This window comes from Pituophis catenifer, unplaced genomic scaffold, assembly GCF_029215685.1.
Source record: "Pituophis catenifer annectens isolate HBS135680 unplaced genomic scaffold, rPitCat1.0.hap2 SCAF_6, whole genome shotgun sequence".
Classification (NCBI taxonomy): Eukaryota; Metazoa; Chordata; class Lepidosauria; order Squamata; family Colubridae; genus Pituophis; species Pituophis catenifer.
Window position 1 is genome coordinate 69321167 of NW_027256886.1, and position 22776 is coordinate 69343942.

The following is a 22776-nucleotide window of genomic DNA, read 5'->3' on the forward strand; positions in this document are numbered from 1 at the left end:
TGTGGAGACTCCTGGAAGGGGAGGCATGGGCATACATACACGTCTCCCGCTTGCGCAGCAGACCCGAAAATCAGCTTGCCAGTGGGAGGCGCGCACGCATGTGCAGCTGAGCTGACCTAGGGCAACGGTTCGCATGCCGCCACCTGTGGCACACGTGCCATAGGTTCACCATCACGGCCTTAGAGTATCCCCGACTACATATTGAAATTATTTAATTATTTTATGTGCCTTAAACTATGAGTGATGAAATCTGACCAGAGAGTCGGTATTTAGGGGAGGGGGTTGGGTAGGGATTTCTCCTTCAAAAACAAACTTCTTAGAGATCTAAGATACCTGCCTTCTCTCCAATGAGATGAATTTTATTATTGTTTTGAAGAAATCGCTTCAATTCCTCTCTTACCAAAAAGCTGATAGGGTACACTCTGGAGATATCATCACTTCCTTAGCTGAACTTCTTGCTGCCCTCAGAGATCAAATTAAAATAAAGTGCAAATTCTGACTATAAATAAAATATTAGTCTTAATTTACTAAAATTTACAAAGAGCCACAAATCTATATCTCGTATAACATTCCTCTCTTTCAAAACATTGATTCTCAAAATATGAACAAATATATATTTACTCATAGACAGTTGAGCTGCTGGATAACTATCAGGCTACGTAAGTGCGTAATAATCTTTTAATAATAAGCAATTTCTGAGGAGTTGGGGAATACAACTCAGCATCCCAAACTTCTGAAGGGCTGTTGAAAGAGCAGGACTAATTCTCAGTCTTTCTAAATATGAAATTCTTGAGACTGAACTCTTGCATGAAATTCTAGGAGATATCTGGTATGCTTGGAGGTCACTAGGTCATGAAATGTTTGTGAAGAGGTCACCCTTTCAAAATTAACCCCCCCCTCCCAAATAATAAAGGGGAAGAAACTAAAAGGAAAACTCAGGTTACTAATATTAACACATAACACTTCAGAAATGGAATTATTATTGAAGGGTATGCTTACTCTGGTTTCTTAAATTATGAAAAACACAAAACAAACATACCTCTGCAGTTAAATTTGGCGGTGTCATAATGTCTTTCAGCACATCTGAAAGAAAAAAGTTAAAATTGCATGAAGCATTATCATTTAGTAGGGAGACAAACCTATTATATACAGTACAAATTCCTTTCTACAATCTAATACTACAATCATAAAGAAAAGAGTGAAGCATTACTGTTTGGGTGTTCTTCATGCCATATAGATAAATAGAGCAATGGTGAAATGTAAAATTTGTTATTACCGGTCTGTGGGCGTGGCTTGGGGGGGTAATGTAACTGGGTGGGTGTGGCCAACTTTTTTTTTTTTACTTTTAAAAGCATTTTTTGTACAACCTCTTCAGCTGAAGAGGTTGTAAAAAAATGCTTTTAAAAGGCTCTGACGATCCCAGATGAGCCACGCGATCATCAGAAGCTTTTTTTTTTAACTTTTAAAAGCATTTGTAGAAAAAATGCTTTTAAAAGTAAAAAAAAAAAGCCTCTGATGATCGCACGGCTCAGCTGGGCATGGGGGGGGGGAGCAGGGATTTCTGCTACCGGTTCTCCGAACCACCCACCGCCATCGCTACTGGATCGGGCGATCCGGTCTGAACCGGAAGCATTTCACCCCTGAAAGAGGTACAAATTAGTCCTCGCCAATGGCTCTTTCAGCAAGCCATTCAAAATTGCAACAGGGTTGAAAAAACAGATTTATGATCCCTCCTCAATCTTGTAGCCATTGCAGTATTCTTGCAGTCAAGTGACTGCAATTCAAGCGCTTGGCAACTGATCCACATTTACAAGGATCGCAACATCCCACAGTCACATGATCATCATCTACAACCTTCACAGTCAGTTTCTGACAAGCAGTCATTGGGGAATCTGACAGGAAGCCATAAATCACGGTCACCTGATGTCGTGCTGAGAACTGTAGGCGATTCGTTTAATCCCAATTACAGGTAGTCCTCGATTTACGACCACAATGGAGCTCAGAATTTATGTTGCTATTTGAGAAATTTGTTACCGTATTTTTCAGAGTATAAGACACACCTTTATACCCCAAAAAAGGTGAAAATCTGGGTGTGTCTTATACTCCGAATGTAGCCCGGCCCAGTCTCTCAAACGGAGGTTTCAGTCTGAAATGCCTCTGAAAAAAAGCTTCAGAAAAAAAGCTTCTGAAACGGAGTATTCCGGGGGTATTCTGGGAGGCCGATCCAGCCGCCAATCAGATTTTTTCTTATTTTCCTCCCCAAAAACTAAGGTGCGTCTTATACTCCGGCGCGCCTTATAGTCTGAAAAATACGGTGAGTTTTGCCTCATTTTATGACTTTGCTTGACACATTTGTTAAGCGAATCGCTGCAGTTGTTCAAATAGCTTCCACATTGACTTTGCTTGTCAGGTCGCAAAAGGGGCTCACATGACCCCCAGGACACTGCAAATGTCATAAATATTAACCAGTTGTCAAGCATCTGAATGTAAATGATGTGACCATGGGGCTGCTGCAATGGTCATAAGTGTGAAAAATGGTCATAAACCAATTTTTTCAGTGCTGTTGTAACTTTGAATGGTCATTAAATGAAGTGTTGTAAGTCAAGGAGTACCAGTAAATGCAGCTGGAACTGACACCATTAAGTAAGATGTAGTCGCTTGAAGTTTCACTTAATGACCACATGACCACATTGCTTAGCCATGGATTTGTTAGTCTCAATTACAGTCGGTAAAAGAGGAATACCTGTACATTTGGAAATATAACAGCTATGTACAGAACTCTTTCTTTTATTTGTGGCATTAATGTGACTATCACTGTACACCTAACTCCCTTTATTTATAAATTTCTACCCAAAGTAATAAAACTATAGTGCACATAAATCTGAAAATAGAAAAAAATGTGATTATAGGAAAGAAGATTAACTCAAATAAAATGTGAGTTCATATCACTGTTCAGGTATAATGTTCCTAGGCAAATTTGGCACTCTGATTACTACATATATTCCTTCCCTAATAACGCTCTTCTACAAACAAATAAAAGCAATTCCTACTAAATAATACTGAACTGAGTAGGGAAGCAGGTAATATAATAATGACCCTTATTCCTATTAAACCTCAAACCTAGATTTTAATATGAAAATATTGAATCTTTTTTAAAAAAATACACTAAGAAAATCAGTATTAAAATATTTTTATACCTGTTTTTCCTAATAAGGATCATTAGGAACTAAACTGCAAATTCTCAATTACTTTACAGAATAAAGTATCATCTCAATTTATGAGTAATTAATGTTTCAATTCTCTTTTTACTCATTATGAAGTCATTCACTTGCTAAAACTAAAACAAGTTAGGTGACATATCATTGTTTCATAGGTTTCCTATTAAAGAACCAGGCTGCACAAGTGAGTAGGAATGTGCAAGTGATCAGGCAGTGCATGAAACCATTCCCCCAGCCCATGGAAAAACTGTCCTCCACGGAACTGGTCCCTGGCATCCAAACGGTTGGAGGCCACTACTCTAATGCATTTTAATATATTTAAGGCCAGTATCTATAGAAGCTACATAAAAAAGCATACTTACAGATTGTATATCTTGTAATGGTTTTTATGTTTTGAATCCAGAAACCTTGAAAGAAAAGTGATACATTAAACTCATTTGGATGCTTTAAAAAAAAAAAAAAGATTGAATAAAATATGTTTGAGAGCAATTTTGAACAAATAATATTTTATGGATATAACATATCAACTGCTGCTTTTCACTATAATCTTTCCCTTAGTTATAAATCTTAGGAGATGTTAAATTTTACTTATATATTACTGTTACTGAACTAAAGAAAGTTGAATTTCTAGGCACCATCTACATTGAAATTTAATTTTAACTTTCATACAATCTGTCTGAAATAAAAATAAACGCAACTCTACTTCACAACAGAAAACAAGCAGAATCAGCTTCAAATTTGTCCGATATCAGTAGAATAAACCCCTATGTCAAGCAATCAGGTTTTTAAGCAAAAATGTGGTTCTATGCATTTTAATTACATCCACAATACAGACTGTACAGTACTAAATTTTTTTCACTATTCTAGGAAATCCCAATATTCAACAATTATAGTTAAAATTTGACTCATGTGCTGTGTGGTTACTGGTATTTTAACAATTTAAATAGTTCCTTCAAAATGCTGGAGCACTGCATCATTTATCAAAAACCACTCATAAAATTTATCACACATTTTTAGACAAATGTGATTATTTCTTGCATAATCATAAACTAACTTCATGAATCAATATTTCTCAAACTGAAAAAAGTTTAACAGAACCAATTCTTAATACATCAAACCTCAATGAGATTTAATAGAGGTTGAGAGTTTAAATGGGGATCCAAGCTTCTTAGGGCAAAGATGTCAGTTATCTAAATAACCAATAGCTTCAAAACTGAAAAGTCCAAGGCAACAATCCATAAACTATGAGAAAGGCAGGAAAAAGAAGCACCAGATTTTAAGCTGTAGATAGGATAAGAAAAGACTATATGCTAATGGCGGTAGAGAAAATCAACTGTTTATATTGGCTTCATCTTGGTATGCAATAAAGATTCCTATCTAGTCTTGTTGAGTAGACTGTCTGGGAAGCTTATGCTGAGTTCTAGCTTGGACACCTGACAAAATCTGTATGCTATGGTAAATCATCATTTCAGGATTTCAAATTTATTTATGAATTCTTGTTTACTTAGAAGTAATTCAATCTACATTGTTAGTATTAAGGTAGCTGTTTAATTGTGGCTTCCATGGTATTTAACTACTTGGATGAACTGATTAAGCTCTATGCATGAGTACATTACTACTGCACACTTGAGACAGAATTAATGTTTTAGTGTTATTGCAAAAATGGACAGAGGTATTTGTTATACATGCCAGCTCATAAATTATCATGATTATTTCACCCATAAATCCCAGGGAAAAATATATAAAAATGTATTCTTATAGCAACGTACTGAAATATACCCAAATCCTGCGTCCTATTATCAAGCTTCAATTTTAGAGTCATAAATAGTGTTAGTACATAAATAATGCAGTTTTTATACAGAATTGCACCATTATTTTACTCATTTTATCTTGGGAAAAAGAATCAGAATGCCATTCCTCAAATTCTAGATTCTAGAAATTCTAGAGCTCATGTCATACTTATGCCATACTATTAGTACATGATAATTAATATTTTCAAGTACTTTTTTCTGAATAATTTGCTATCATAACAAATTAACCATGATTCTTTTAAATGCATATTTTTTAACAAATATATTGTAGTAAAAGCAAGCTAAATTATAAAAGATTTTAGATTTGTATTTAGTTAATGTATTTATTGTCAAACAGATTACTTTTAAAGTCTAACTTAGTTAAAAATTGCATCAAAGTGTAATAAAGTTTTATTCCCTTTGGGTATCTACAAATTAAACTAATCAGTATGTATAATTGAGAAGTAATAATATATATTGAAGCTTCTTTTTTCAAGTATTCATTATTTGCTGAAATGCAGTTCATGTAACTGAAATACGTCCAGATTTGACCTATCCATGAAATGTATTTGCACAGAACAATTCTCAAATCATAACTGATTCTTGTTCTTTTGCCAATTTACTATCCTCTTCATAGTCTATTAAGTTTGATTGTCAAGTTTCTGGATGAGAAAATGAATCAACAGAAAGCCAGTAAATCAAAACCACAAATGTAACCACTGTTTTAACAGCTCCAATATTAGAGTACTTATTTCAAGATAAGTACTTTATCTTGAAACAAAGTACTTGTTTGCTCTATCTAATACCTATTTTTAAAGTATTTCAATTAATCAGATGAATTAGGTCTTTGGAAGAAAGGCACCCTATTCTTCAGTTTTGCTTTTTAAATAATTGTTTTATCTTTTTTTAAATCTCTGGATGCAACTGGATGCAACTGAATACTAAAATTCTTGCAATTTCTGTAACATTCCTACTAGAAATAGTATTGATTAATTCTGCACATGCAGGAGTAGATTGAGTTTCTTTGAACAAAAACACATTATATCATTACTATTTTAATGATACCATTAATATTGAGTGAAACTACTGGTAGTCACAGTGAAACTTTTACCCTCAAATTTAAATCAATTATAAAGTGTTAGACCTCCAAAAATCAAGTATCAAAGATTTCAAGGCTTCGTGTTTCAAAATATGCATCCAAAGTATGATATATGCATATTATATAGGGTATAAGGAATGTTGTTATACATATAATATGAATGCAATTTGTCTTGTAATTATAATATTTTTATTTTTTTCTTTTGAAATTTTTAGGTTTTCTCTTTTTTTAAAGTTTTACTAAATATTGATTAATGATTACGTGCTATTAAGTCTCTGTCAACTCTTAGTGAACACATGGAAATTTTGCTAGGATTTAATAAAGAAAGCAAAAACTTCTGATCTCAACAGAAAGATAATCACTTTATCACAGCTTCTTCTTGAAGATAGTTAAAATAAGACAAACTGGAATGGCACTGGATACTAGTTTTACTACAAAAGTAACCAGTATGAACACTAGGCAGGGTAAACATGATAGAAGATTGATCTGTGTAATATTTAAAAAGCCATCTGAATTGAGAATTTTATTCTCCAGGTTAGAATTGATAATATTTGAGTTTAGGAATCCTTGTAGACACATCTACCATAAAAACAGCTGCTTTTACAGCTATCCCAGGCTGAGTACATATTTAGGCATGACCCATAGTTTGAGGGGAAAGGCACCTGGAAAAGCTACAAAGCAACTGTGCTGTGCTTTCCAGAGGACATGACAGCCTTAATACTATGAGAGGGTTTTCACTTCACCTCTCTGAAAGCTTTAAATTAAATATGTGGTTCAAGGATGTCATCCTCCAAATTATAACTGTGACATAAAGAACTGTGTTTATATAAATGTATTCAGGCCTATAAATCATATGCAGTAAAGAAGATGCTACATCTGAGGGAACATTATTATTTTATTATTTTAACATTATTTTATTGTTTTAGCAGTTTTAACTCAAAGTACTATTTCTTTAATGCCATTATCAATGGCATTTTTTTCTCTTTTAAAACAATCCTATTTTTACAACCCTGCACCATACATATGTACTTCAATTGAAGTGGAATGATAAAACTTGTATAATAAAATTAGATAACACTTATGGTATTATAAAACATTTTTAAACACCAAATTGTTTTATGTTAGTTTCTGTTCTCACATTCTAATGAAAGTTTTCTAAGCTCTGTTTAAAAATAATTTATTTTTAATACTTAATTTTTTTTAAAAAAATAATCAAACAAAGGAAGCAGCAACAATAAAGGGCAAGTTTAAAAAAAGAAAATATATTTGCTATATCTGTGGCCTGGCATTGGAGGAATATGTTCACAGATAGTGACAAATTAAAATGGGATTGTTACAGTTAACATCCAGATAGTAAGAGATATATTATTTGAAGCAACCAAATTCGTTCACCACCTTTGTGCGGTTATTGTGCTTTTATGGAAACTTTTGTCAAACTTTTTTCAAGGTAGTAAGTTAATTTCAGGGCAATTCTCACAGGTGGGATGATAATACTTTTTGCAACAATGATCTGCCTTCCACATATAATCATCTCCCCAGTGATCTACCAGTTTTTCCACAGCTTCCTCTGCTTCAATAATATCCCAAGGGAAGACATTATGAAATGGCCTTTTCAGATTTTGAACCTCGGGCAGCTAAGGAGGCTTAAGAATTTGAGGCTTAACAAATATGCACAACATTTTTTTTGGGGGGGGGGGGAGACCAATAGCATTCAGTACAATATAGCCAATGCCAAAGTAAAAGAGGGGAAACTATCTTTCAGCAAAAAGAATTGAAATTTGATACAGTTTTTATTTTATTATTCAATAAGCAATACTTGGAATATTTAATTCCTCTATTATAAATTTCATAGGCAAACTTTTTCAGACTAAACAGTGAGGCTAACAAACAAGTCCAGCCTACTGAAAGATCAATACCATATAGTTCTACAAAATCATCATGTGAAAGAGCAATTCTACTGTTGATGTTTGAAAAGTATGTTTATTAAAGCTCTTTTTTTTTTTCAGATGACAGGGCAAGAATAAGTTAACTTTTTGACAGCTGAAAGGGCATTCCCACAAGGATTAAGGACTTCAATGGATGAGGTAATAATGCAATTACTGAGAGGGGATGATTTTTTTGGGGGAGGGGGGAAATATTTTTATATAAATTAAAATTTTATATATTAAATTTTACGTATATTAAATTCAAAGCTTAGTACTTGCACAGAATGCTTTTGCAGAATAGAATCCAAATTTTCAAAATATTTTTATTCTATAATCAATTCTTATATACTGCAGCATTAGTTCGTTTCATTCATTCATTCATTCATTCATTCATTCATTCAATCAATCAATCCAGAATGGTAAACATTTTGACAAATCACAAAATATTAAGCTTGTCAATGAGATAAGGCATTGAGAATACATTCTTACCTTACAACATCGTCAATATTGTTTCTGTACACTCCTTCAAGTCGTTCTGCCGGAAAACCCATTGCAATGATATTTGGATAAATATCTGAATATTCGTGTTAAAGGAAAGTTTTACAAATTTTTACAAAATTGCAGAATAATTGTAGTAAATACTTCAAATATTTAATTATATAATTTAAATTTTAAAAAATTGCAGTGCTTCCATGGCTTATCATTTAATTAGTTGTCCAACTTAAAAGCAACACCACCTAAAGGGACTATTACAGCGAAACCTTGCTAAACAACCACAATTGAGCCCAGAATTTTAGTCACAACTAATCATGGAACAAACCATAGTTGTGAAGCAAGCCACATGATCACTAAGCAAATTCATTCTCATAAACGGGCATTTTTTGCCAGAAACCACTTAATACTACAAGGGGTCCAAGCCAGCTACCAAGCACCTGAAATGTGATCATATAACCACAGGGATGGAGTGGGTGCATGACAGTCATAACTTTTGGGGGACCCTTCATAATTTCATACCCTTCATAATTTCATAAGTGATTAAGCAAGTAGTACATTTAAGAAAAATTGTCTTCCCACATCACTGTTTCAGCAATATGATATAGAATTATAAAAAATCTTTTCCAAAGAATCTAATAAAACCATTGCCTTCATTATGTATATTAGTGCTTACTTTTAATATATGTACTTAAGGTCAAACAGTATTTTTGCATCATGACTGCATCATGAATACACAAGTTCATAACCATATACAACACCAAAGATAACAATACCTATGCCCAACTAACCATTGAATAGCCAGCTACTTCCACAAACCACAACTTAGTAGTACTGGAAGACTACTATAACAAAACAGCCTTTCAGAATGTAACCTGTTTGTAAGTAGAGGAATGTCTGTATTACAATATGCTATATTTGACAGGTAGCAACAGGCATAATAAGACGCCGCCATGATTATTGTAAAGGTAGGATAACAGGCAGGAGAATAGAACAGAACAGCTTTATCGTCACTTTGAATGTACACTAATCGGCATACATTAAAATGAAATTTCGTTGCATACAGCTCTCAAAGGGTCACCACCTCCAATATACACTACATAAACATGACTAAATAAATAAATAAATACAAAATTATGTATATACCCAAATATAATTTATAATATAAATTTACAAGGATTTATAATATAAATCCTTGTAAGGATTTCAAGGAACAAGTATTCTCCATATAATCATTTTATTCATTTAGCTAATCACCACTGACTCCCAGTGAAACAAAAGAAACACATCATGGATATAAGAATGAATATTTTTTCTTGATAGGTTTTTTTCTCACTAAAGTTTTTTAACTTGCTAGATTTGTGTAGTTTAAATGTAAGCAGAAAAGCACAGATTTTCTCTACCATGGTTGTTCTGCTTCTGCCTCCTTTCTGAAAGGAGGAAATAGCCCTATTAGACCATGTTGCTATCATGTCATTAAATAAGGAAAGCCACAATTTTATTAATGAAAAAGGCAATCATTTAATCCTCCAACATTGTGGCTGAAAAAGCATGGAAACTGGAAAAAGAACGAGGAATAAGGGTTTTTTTTCTTAAATTATTTTGTATTATTAATAAAAACAAAAATTATAGAAGGCTTGCTCTAACACAGAATTGTAATATCCATCCTTATCTTTAAATTTTAGGTACAAACAGAAAGAAATAGATAAATTTAATTATAAATACATAGAGTTCTCTTATTTGCCCAATGCTACTTTCTTGCAAGTGGAAAGTAAATAGCCAAAGGAAAAAGTGCTACAAAAAGTGCTACAAAAAGTCTAATAATAGATGAAAAAAACAATCAACTATCCAAAATCTAGCTAGGTACGCTTGCATTGATTAACCAAGAACATTAAAAATTATAAATGGATTTTTAAACAATTAAAAAATCTAATGATAAGAGTGAGAAAGCATCATAAGTCATGGTAACCAATGGCCAAGGTAAAAACAAAAGAAGTTAGATTCCATCAAGGTTAGCTGGGTTCTTAGAACCATTAGCACTCATATATGACAACTGATGCAAAATTGAAAATCCTAAAATATTCAAACACAGAATGGAAAAAGAGAAAGGGAAATAAGCAAAAAAAAAAAAAGCTAAAATACTTTTGAACTGTTTACTATTAGCATTTATTGGATTATTTATTGGATTTGTATGGCTGTCTAATTCGAAGACTAACTAAAAACCATGATTATTTGATCTAAAATGATATAGTTAGTCCTCAATTTTTGACCATAATTGGAGCCAGAATGTCTGCTGCTAAGTTAAGAGCCATACCTGAATTTGACCTTTTGGCCGTGGTCATTGAGCAAATCATGTGGTCATTAAGCAAATCTGTCTTTTCTTACTAACTTTGCTTATTGGAAGCCCCCGGGAAAGTTGAAATAGTGATCTTTTGACCCTCAGTCTCTGCAACCATCGTAAATACACGTTGGTTGCCAAGTGCCTGAAGGTTTATCACATGACCGTGGGGATATTGCAATAGTTGTAAGCGCAAGAGCGAGTTATATCATCTTTTCAGCACTACTGTAACTTCACACAGTAATTAAATGATGGGTGTAAGTCAATGACCACCAATCTATAGTTTCTAATACATTGTGGCAACGTGTTTTGCCTTTTCAGTATAATGACTCAGTAAGGAAGATGTCCTATTTTTTACATAGAGTAATTCCACAAAATCTTCTAACGAAAGTCTTCAGCATGATACCGTAAGACTCAACTGCAAGGTTTTTTTTTTTAAGAAAATGTATCAATGTTAATCCAAAAGGGATATTTAGCAATGCATTACAAATCCTTAAAAACAGTTAGCTATGACTTGGCTGTAGAATATCACAATACAATAAAACAAATGCAAAAATGATCCAAAATGAAGAATATGCAAATTGTATTTAAGTGGACAGTCAGGTATTTCTCAGAAGAAAAAGTATATGTCTATGTGTATGTGATTTGTCTGTATGTACAGATTCACATGGACATTTACATGTATATACATAGTTCCAATGAAGAGAAGGAAATGTAACCAGCTGCACTTCTATGGAAAATGTAGAAATAACAGTAAATTAAATAAAAGTTAAATTATGTAAAGATCATGCTGGCACAAAGGACCAATGCCCTCAGAAACTAGGCTAAGTGGAGCACTGTTCAAAATACTCAGTCCTGTCTGAAAAGATTTACAAAACCATTTTGTACCTTTGCATTCAATATTGATAAAAATCTATTTTTTTGTTCCCAAATATAAGAATTTAGATAAAAAAAACAGAGTCACAACATAGAAGCAGCTCAGTTACATGAGAACAAAGGGTCATCTAGTTCAGCACCTTGTTTCTAACATGGCCAAACAGATGCTTCCAGAAACCTTCATGCCCTGCTTGCAGGCTAACAGCCTTTTTCCTGCTTACCAGCTGTTAGCAATCATAGAAGTTCCATTTAGTAATCATAGTTATTCAGTGCTGACAAATCTCGTCTTCTTAAATTTGTCTTATCTAAGTCAGAGGACACTCATCGAAAAGGAAGTTTGAAATTTTATCACAACGAAATATTTTATGAGCCAAATATATTCAGCATATTCAGAATGATAACAATTGGAAACAATACTTTCAACAAAGGAAAACAGATTAGAAAATAAAAAAACTTGCTAGATTTAGGAAGACTGAAAATTTATGGATGTAACATTATACATCCCCACATTAACAATATTTTCAGTATAAGACGAAGCAAGGAAACTGGACAAATATTGCTGATTTAGAAATCAGGAATATTTTGGAACTACAATTTCAGCAAAATCCTTTCTATGTTCACTTCCATCAAAGTTGGCAGGAAATTGAAATCTGATTACAGGTAGTCCTCGAATTACAACCACAACTGAGATCAAAATTTATGTTGCTAAGTGAAAAATTTGTAAAATGAGTTTTGCCTTATTTTACGACTTTTCTTGCCAGGTTAGTTAAGTGAATCACTGCATTTGTTAGGTTAGTAACACGATTGTTAAGTGAATCTGGTTTCTCCATTGACTTTGCTTATCAGAAGGGTGCAAAAGGGGATCACATGATTCTGGAAGACTGCAACCGTCATTAATGCGTTGTCAAGATTCCGAATGTAAGTCACATGACCATGGGGATGCTGCAACAGTTGTGTGAAAAATGGACTTAAAGTCACTTTTTTCAGTGCTGTTGTAACTTTGTTCACTAAATGAACTGTTATAAGTGGAGGACTATCTGTATTATTATTCTATTGAGAGTTCCTTGAGATGTAAGAAGATAAGCCAGGTCACATTTTAGTTCTATATTTATTTATTGATTTAATTTCTATAACTGCTCATCTCAATCAGACTCTGGGTGGCTTACAATTCATAAAAATATTGTTGCTGTTTTATTATGGTCATTTCTGATGGCATCCAGACTTGCATTGTTCAAGCTGAGCAGCTCTATAAATATTTTAAATAAATATATTACCAGACCATTCAGTAAGATTTAAAACACAGTGGGCAAACCTAGATGCCCATTTACAAGTAAAATGGAAGAAATTCTGGAAATATGTCTATGAAGATTCTCAGCATTCCAAGGTCATAGTTGTCTCAAAGGTGCAATTTCAAAAAAGCAACTGGACTGTTTTTTCCTTGAGGAAGAAGATGTTTTGCTTCTTATCCAAGAAGGTTCATCAGTTGTCTTTCATCCCTTCCCCATCACAACTGATGAAGCTTCTTGGATGAGAAGCAAAACATCTTCTTCCTCAAGGAAAACAGTCCAGTTGTCTTTTTGAAAAAGCACCTTTTGTGTAATCATTCAATTGCACTCCTCAGCATACATACAAAAGCACACATGCAAGCAAAATGCATCTCATCATCTAAAGTTCTCAATCCCTGATATAATTTTTATATTATTACAAGTTTAGTCAGTTTGGACTGGTGGTTAAGGCACCAGGCTAGAAAGCAAGAGACTTTCTGAGTTCAAATCCCACTTTAGTCATGAAAGAGAGCTGGTTGATTTTGGGTCAGTCACTCCATCTCAGTCCAACCCACCTCACAGGGTTGCTGTGGGGGGGAAATAGGAGGAGGAAGATGTGTTGGGTTTGTGTGTTTTGGATATGTTTGCAGGCTTGAGTTTTTTCTAAAAATAATAAAGGTGGGATGCAATCGAAGAAATAAAAGTTGAATTACATGCACAAGACTCTCTCATTTTAATTTCAAAACTGTAATCATGTGCCAAGAATAGCAACTAGCCTAAAGTAACCCAACAAGTTCCGTGGTTGAATGGAAACTGGAATCTGCATCTCCACAGCCCCAGTCTGAATTCATAGCTTTGAAAACCAAGAACATTCTGGAGACAAGCGTGCTCTCGCTTGATGCAAAGACAGTTTTTGGAAAAACATAGAAATCCAATCTAGCATGGAAATAACATAGATATATTCTTTTTTCAACAGAATGTAATGAAATATACATATAAGACAGAGTTTGTGAGCAAATGAAGCATGTTATGCTGCATAAAAATTGTATTGGGTTTTCAGGCAAATACTCTTTAAAAGCTTTTAAATATATATATATTTAACTTCTGTTGTTTGGACAGTATGCACTAAAATTTGTAGCAATAGTAGCTTCTATGCTAATATTCTAAATTTCACACGGATTGAAATATTTTTGAACGAACGGATGGCTTGTTTATAAGGAATGCAATTCATTTCTGAAGATACTACTAAAGTTGATTTCCTCAAGAACTGTAGTGAACATGTAAGGCATAAACTTCCTTTTTTCTCCAATATCTTTTCTTCTTATATCTCTTGTTGTGAAAACAATCGAAAGGGTTCATGAAGTTTCTGAATTAAAAGTCACAGCATAAAGTTGATATCCCGTGATAAAACCCACCAGGATAAAAATGTGATAAGACACAAGCATATAGAATAAATGCCTTTTAAAAAGTATTTAAAATCTCCTAACCCTTAAAATTTATAGTCTTCCGAATTAAAATTCTGTAATCAAAACTGCTTGATTTCTAAAACACTCCGATATAACAGCACACCTTTCTTTCACTGAAATCCAGCACTCTCATCTTTGATCACAAAAGAGTTTTACATAAATGGAGAAAAAGAAATTCTGCTACAGCTGCTTTTCACATTCTGCAGAAGCCAGTTAAAAGGTACTTAATCCTAAAGTCCAGAATTATCCACAGCTAAACTCAGGCATATCTCCAGAATAGTGAACATCTCACTGAAATTATCCCATTCTCCTAATTCCACCGATTTGAGTCAAATCAGATGTACATTTCTAGAAATTAGCTATCAACTTTTTATTCCAAGATTAAATAAATTAAAGTTCTTAACAAACTAATATAAGCTTGCAAAGGTGCTGACACATCAACATGCATTTTCAGCATCAGATGAAAAGAAAATACAGAAATGAAGAAATGTTTACAGACTAATATAGTGTGTTTTCCCCACAAATCCAGGAATGTAATTGGGCGGAGGGGGGGGAAGGGGGCGGAGGGAGACGAGACAAGGAAGAGTTTTTATAGAAATATATGTGACCTGAGATTACATACTGATTCATTCATAGTCAAATGGTTATAAAGTAGTTATTAAAACCCAATGATTTATATGAACAAATCACAATGAAATATGATGGCCTTTACAGAATGGTGGAATGAAGATGACGGGAACTCTTCTTTGCATCTGGGTGCTTGTGGCTGTTCCTTGGGGTACTATTTGTTTTGCTGTTGTTTATTATAGTTTTATTGTTATTGTGTTTGATTGACTGGCAAGCCATGTCTAGCTCTATTGGAATGAACAGCAAATTAACTAGTAAATAAATCAAATATTGCAATGGCATAATACAAAGCTATGGTATTCCTCTGCTGAAACTTTGCTAATGAAGATTAAACTTTCAAAGAAACTTATGACCAGTGTTGCTGACCATATTGATTTTACAAGAGAATTAAGAAGCTTCCAGCTGGAAAATTATATAGTTAAAATGGAACTGTATCTCTTACTTTAAAAGGGGAAGCAAATTTGGTAGCAGAGCAAGAGAAAGCAAATAAATGAATAGCCTCTCATTAGCATCTTTGCTGAAGGAACATGTGAAGTAGAAGGTACAGCAATCGTTTAGTATTCCATAGTCAGCAGGAACAAAGTCCAAGAATGCTTATATTTGTTGAATATGTTATAAGTTAAATTAGATTATAATTTATGCCCTTCTACATATTTGTTTTATAAAATACAGATAACAATGGGTTTGGCTTGAGACTATAGATGTGGAAATCTGCTTGTGTAATGTAATTTCCCTTTCCTCCCATTGTACCCCCAAAATGTGCTGAAGAGAACACAGTTCTGCCAAATTTGTCTCCTTACATGGACAGATATAAATTGTACCCCTGCAAACAGGAAAGTTTCATTATTTGAGTGAATTGGGATTTAGCAGAGACTTCTTGTTAAAAGAAGGGGTGGTAGTGATTTCCTTATCCAGCAGTTGACAGGGCAACCATGTGGAAGATTCCCAAGGCCTCCAGAAAGCTGGGACAAAGCTCGAAAACAAGCACTGCCATATTTCTAACTCTCTTCACCACAATCCTGAAATCAATGCATCGTTGAACAATATTTATCTTATTGCAACCAATCCAGGTAGATGGAATAAGCAACTAAAATCTTGAATGTCTAGATACTCTAGAACTACTTCCAAATCATTAATTTTTTGAAATTATATCAACTCAAGTATCACCCATATGTAATATTTTACTTTTAGCATACTTTATTTGTTATTTACAGACAATTTATTTTATTTCAGATACTATGGAGAAAGCTAGTTTAAATATTTAGACACCACAGAAACTTGTACGGAATAGAAAACTAGCATATTTACTGATAGAATACACACATACGCAAATATACACTAATGAATAGTTATTTTTCCACACAGAACTGAAGACTGGCAGTGACTTTTCATTTCTAGTGAAAAGTCTATTTGTATCTTGGAATGTTTCTGAACTACAACGCCCACAATTAACAACCAAGATATCAATGCATAGAAACATGAGCTGTCACATACATCAAGCAGCAGATACCAAGCACTCCCTATTCATGCATCAAATTTCAACATACGATTGTCAAAAATTGTGATATTTTCTTGCCATGCTGAGGGCTGAAAACACATGAACTATAAGCACAATTCTTCCCTAGTGTTTGTTATACTGTTGCTTTGCTCACCGAAGCCTCAACCAACGCATAACCCAAACATGATAGCATTGCCCACCAGAATTACACATTTACTTTTTTGAAAATATATTGCATTGTAGATTATAAAACAATGACAAATCATGTTCATGTTGTTGTAAAGAATACTATATGGATGTGTCCTTAGATCCCTAGGAGCTGAACTTAATTTAAAGGAGACTTTACTTTTCATTCTAAACTAAATTAACCCTACTTATCTGTATTTTATCTATACACCATATAGAAGCAAACTCATTTATACTTATAAAAATAAATATATAAGCAATCAGGATACACACCCACACTTCTACAAATATAAGCACTCATATTTCCAGTTAGAAAAAGAAGACTTGACTCTGCTCACGATTTTAAGGAGCCCCTGGCACCAAGGTGTACAATATAAAGCCATATAGACTTTAGGGAACACTATGATAGGGATAAATGGGTCATTCCATGCTTCACAACCAACACTTTATATACACATTCATAATTATCTGAGGGAAGAGGCCAATTTCATCTTCTCTTCTATATTGCAATTAATTCATATCTTACTCTTAATAAACACAACATCTGGCTACTTGCTTATACTGCAACTTTTACTGTTCAAATTGGACAAAGCTATAATTTAACTGTGGACTGTGTACATAAGCAAGTGTGTTAATTTTTAACTTCATGTTTAGTTTCCCCAACTTTATTGTGCACGTTCCAATTGCAATTTTTAAATACAAAGCCATTTTTTTTACCTTAATAAGATACTGTTTTACAGCATTTCGAAAACTTAAGAATCCAATTATTTCATAAATGGTAAGGTTAATCTACCACCAGAATGCATGCTAAATTGCATGGTATCCCACAGAAAGTATGAATTAACAAAATATTACTACTAAAATATAAACCTATATATAATTTCCTTGAAAGTTACATGTTAAAAACATTCAAGATATCTTATACGAAGATGTGTACTTTCACTTTTATTCACACATCATGGTTTATATCAGTCAGATGGCCTAATGGGGTTTTTAATTAAAATTTTAAGCTTATTCAACATGACTAATCAAGGAGGTTTGTAGGAGCTGCAGTAAAAAATGAACTGAAAAATACTTCTCACTTCTCAGAACTAATATTCATTGAGTTAGAAATCTTTTTCGGTTTAATCTATTTGGTTTAACTACAATCACAAACACACTATAAATATTATTACACAGAAGTACTGTTCTTACAATAAAACATCAATTTCCCTATCAGTAATATATGGGTCATTTAAAAATATATTATTTTAAAATTTTAATCTCTTGTTTATATGGACATGTACATATCAATGTACATACACATAAATCACTGCTAACTGTGATAACTTAAATCTATAAAAACTTCTCAACCATTCAGGACAATTTCATTATACTGGAAACAAATAAAGATCTAAATTAGATACAACTAAATTCTACTAAAATGGAGGTTTTCAGTTAAATTCTTAGGCGTGTTTACTTTCAGATGAGTTTCTCCAAATTTTACAGGACTTGCTCTCTAATTACTAACTGATATGGTACTGCAGTTAACATGGAATGTGATTTGATTTTAACTCTTTATCTTAATATTAATATATCATTTATTGTTTCATCCGATAAGAAAGAAACCATTTCAAGAGAAACTCAACCCTAATTCCAGAATGTCTATAGCCAAAACACAATTTTTTAAAAATCTATCAAGTATTTTGCACATGACCCATAATAGAATCCATAATTCTATTGTTGAACGACTATGTGGAAGACTTTTTGCTAGTCTAACATAGTTTGCAGTGATCTAATGCAGAAAATAAAAACAAGCTTAATGGGAAATACAGCACATTTATGTATCAATTAATGTTATTAGCAAGTTATTTTTTTAAATCAGATTTACAAAAAGAATTCTTTTTTTTCCAGCAGAAATCTGTGCATACTTATTTGAACATACCTTAGTGACAGCACACTATGGATGCAGTGTGCTGTAACTTCAGTCCCTAGTATCTTCAGCTATGTCAGTGAAAACCTCTACCTAAATCTCAGGAGTGATGCTGCCAACTAATGTTAATTGGTATCTATCAATTGGCTGAGCTAGTTCAATCAATGTAATGACTAAATGTAAGGCTGTGCTTTTTAAATTCTAAATACAGCAACTTCAAACAAATGAACTTATTTCTCAATAGAGATGAATAGGATTATGTTGACTATATACAGTCAATCTGCATATATTTTAAATTGTATGAATTTTGCTTTCTTAAATAAATGCATGATTTTATGTATATGTATTTTAACTGTAGTACCCCTAACTTACAAAGAAAAGCAAACAATGAGTTAAACAAATTAGGATAAAATTTGGGCCTACAATTTGAACACTCAGTAACTACTGACATCTCAAAAAACCTCACTGAAACTGAGGGAAATTCCTATAATTCTACAATTGCAATCAAATAATGGATGGCAACATAAATATATGCGCACTCATATACGTAACTATAACCATGTAGCTCAACAGTGTTCTAGCTGAAGTTGCATTAATGAAACATTGCTAAATCAAAAAGGAGCCTTACCTTCCAATTAAGATAGTACTGTATTTCCAAAGTTTTCTATGCTATTATACAAGATACCACCAACTAGTACTCCTACTAAAGCTATTTCTGCAGAAAGACAAACAGAATCATCACTATGCTTTAAAAGAACCATCTCTATGCTTTAACATTTACAGTCATAACTCAAATTATTGGATGGAGTATGCAAATGACCAACTTCCTAATTCTAATAGCTGTACTTTCTACTACTGTTAAAAATGCAAATACTTAATAATGGTCTCTTCATAATTAAAACAATATTGTGAGATGACACCAAGAATCAAGATCCATAGCACATTGGCCACACCTCCCAGAACCCATAAGTGAAAAGTAATTTCTGCTAGTCATCAAAATTGTACATTAGAAAATTCAAAGACTATAATATATATATGTATATGTATAATTCTAAATGTCTTTGAATGCACAAATATTGTAGTCCACAGTATATATTTAGAAGCACTTTTTTAAGCAAAACCACCTTTGTAGATAGGTTTACTTAGGTAAAACAGCAATTTTTCAAAATCTTATCTGGAGAACATCAGCTACCTAAATTTGTGAGTACTTAATCCAGTTATGTCAAAATCAAGCACACAATCGTATAAAATGTGAATACTAACTTTAATATTTACAAGAATCTTTTGTTGCATATTTACCACCATTTATAATCCACTATTGAGCCTGCTTTTTAACCAAACATAATTACACTGACTCACTCTGCCTTCCATCCTTCCAAGGTCAGGAAAACCAGATTGTTGGGGGGTAATATGCTGACTCTGTAAACCGCTTAGAGAGGGCTATAAAGCACTGTGAAGCGGTATATAAGTACAATTGCTACACCAAAACACCATTTAAACAGATTTTTCACCCACAGCCAACTTTCCCAATCCACTAAACTGTGATGTGATAGATAGAAGACTTTCTACATTAACTTTTTCCAGAAGACAAATGCAATGGAACTACTCAGCTCTTTGTCACTGTTAACTGAGCAACTTTAATACAAGTAACTGCCATAATCCACATAACTATTCCAGATCACAAGACCTAGGACTGCAAGGAACACACCGAATATCACCTTCGAGTTTCTGATGCAACAGCTGTATGGGCACGACTCATTTCCATTTCATCTCTCTCTACCTTGTAACGCCGGGCTTAGGCCCATGTCTGCCAGATTCTTGCTTCTGCACATAAGAAGAAAGGGACGGAGAAGCCAGAAATCACAGCCATTTTTCTAAAAAAAAAAAAAAATATGGCACCTAATGGGGAAAGGGGCGGGAAACACAAGAAACAGCGACACTAGGCCACCTGGGGGAATCGGGGTGCAGTAGCGAGAAAGGGGGACCCCTCTTAACAGGAACGGTCCCCGGCCTCCAAAAACGGTTGGGATACAAGTCAGATCTAAATCGAAGCCATCCTCCTGGTATCGCCTTTTGTTCCTGCTGACGATTTCTTTGATGATGGCGGTCATGTCTGGGAGCCGGGAGCCGCTCAGGAACAGCGCGGAGAGGCACGGCGGCGGCTGCAGGGCGCAGATGGCTCGAAGCCTCGGCGGGGGAGGCTGCTCCCCGAACAGTCCCCGCCGCCGGTACGACCGACGGCTGCTAACCAAGCGGCTGACGGGCAAGGACGGCGCGGGGAGGCCGGCACCGTGGACAGGGCCTGCCCCCGATCGATCCAGCGGCGACTCCCGGGAAGGCCCCGCAGCAGCGGCCCCGACGGAAAGCGGGAGCGAGGAAGGTCCTCCTGCAGGCTCCGCCACCGGCGCGGCTCCCAGCGGCAAGCAAGATCCCGAGAGCGGCGGAGGCGGCGGCGGCGGCGGCGGCGAGGAAGAAACGCGGCCCCGACTCCCTATCGCGCTCCTGCGGCTTTGGGACGAGAAAGAGGAAGCGCCGCCGCCGCCGCCGCCGCCGCCGCCGGGCCGTTCCTTTCCCCCCTCAGTCAGGCAGCGGCGCTCCAGCTGCAGCGGTGACAGCAGTTCCGCGACGGGCAGCCCCCCTCCCCCGGCCCGCTCCGCACCCCGCGCGAATTGGGGGTGCGGGCGGGCGGGCTCCCTCGGATTCAAGGGGAGGCGGCCGGCTCGGGGCTGGGACTCTATGGCTCGACGCGACGGGCCGGCGGGCTCCCCTCGGAGAAAGCGCGGGGAAGGCGGCTGGGCCTCAGGTGGCGGCGGTGGCGCTGCTGCTGCTGCTGGTGGTGGTGGTAGCGGCGCGGCGGCCGCGCAGGACCAAGGCCGCCGCCGCCGCCGAACTCAGGTCCTGAGGAGGGCTCGAGGCTGGCGGCAGCCGCCTCGGGTCATGTTGCTCCGTCCGCCGGTTCGGCTTTCCGCGATCCGCTGGTGGTGGGGAGGGCGCCTCGCCGGTCTGTCGGTCGGCCGTCTGCCTTGGCAGAGCCCTCTTCACCCGCGCTGGCTCCCCGTTGAGGCTGCGGCTCCGAGTCTCCCAGCGCCAACCGCCTGAGGAGCTTCAAACTACCATCATGGCTGCAGCTTCCGAAGCGAGAAGGGAAGCAGGAGGAAGAGGGAGGGAGGGAGGAGAGGGAGCCCAGCACCGAAAGGAGGGGAGAGACAGACAGACAGACAGACGGCCCAGGCGGAGGAGGAGGAGGGGGTGTCCAACCACTCCGCCCTCTCTAGCTCCTTCCGCCGCCGCCGCTGACGAAAAAAGTAGTCCCGCACCGCCACATCACCGCCTCTTCGGCCGCCGTACCGACCGATTCGCTGCTTTTCCCGGACGGTTCCCTTTCTCCCTTCTGTCCCTCCTTCTTTGCCCTGCAAAAACCCTACACGGGAAGCGCCCGGCTCGTTCTTCGGGGAAAAGGCCGAGGCCCGAATTGGGATCAAAGAGAAGCGGAGGTGGAAGGAGGGGGGAGGGGCGAAGGAAAGGGAAGGGAGGAGCGTGCGCACGTTCTGAGTGGCGGAGGGATACGGCGAGCGATTGCCTCATCGCCATGACGGGCTAATTCCCTGTGGGGTCACGTGACGCGCGCTGGGCTAAAGCTTGTGGGGGGGGGGGAAGAGAAGAAATTGCTTCCCGCTTCCCCCGACTCCCCCTTCCCGTTTTCCGAGCGGCCTTTAGGCCCCTTTCTCCCGCTTTGCGCTCTCTTCCTCCCCGGCTCTTTTTGGGGAGAGAGAGAGAATGAGTGAGCTGAGAGGGGTGACGAGGCTTTTTTTTTTTTTTTTTTGGACGCCGAGATTGAATTTGCGTCCAGCGCTGCATCCCTTTGATGGATGTTTGCCTCATGAAACTGTAGGCCTTGCAGTTAAAGAGTCTGGACCCTCTTTTTTTTTTTTTTTTTGCAAACATGGTTGCCGGATAACTCAAAAAAAAAAAAAAAAGCAAAATGTCTGATCAGCTTTTTAACCTTTTGTGGAGAGAGAGAGTGAGAAAAGCGGCGAGATTTTGTAGAAGCCAGCAGGTGCAACCTTGCAAACGATACCGAGCA

At 36.3% G+C, this 22776-nt stretch overlaps 1 protein-coding gene across 1 annotated transcript in view; it reads right to left on the minus strand.

Annotated features, from left to right (window-relative positions):
* Positions 1 to 21120, minus strand: part of PTEN (phosphatase and tensin homolog) — a 61613-nt gene extending 40493 nt beyond the window's left edge. Inside the window, exons 1-4 of the mRNA XM_070945299.1 lie at positions 20725 to 21120; positions 8522 to 8606; positions 3581 to 3625; positions 1040 to 1083 (exon numbers count right to left, since the gene is read on the minus strand). Coding sequence (XP_070801400.1) covers positions 1040 to 1083; positions 3581 to 3625; positions 8522 to 8606; positions 20725 to 20803 — 253 coding nt within the window. The 5' untranslated portion in view covers positions 20804 to 21120. The remainder of the gene's footprint in view (positions 1 to 1039; positions 1084 to 3580; positions 3626 to 8521; positions 8607 to 20724) is intronic.
* Between the last annotated feature and the right edge of the window lie 1656 nt (positions 21121 to 22776).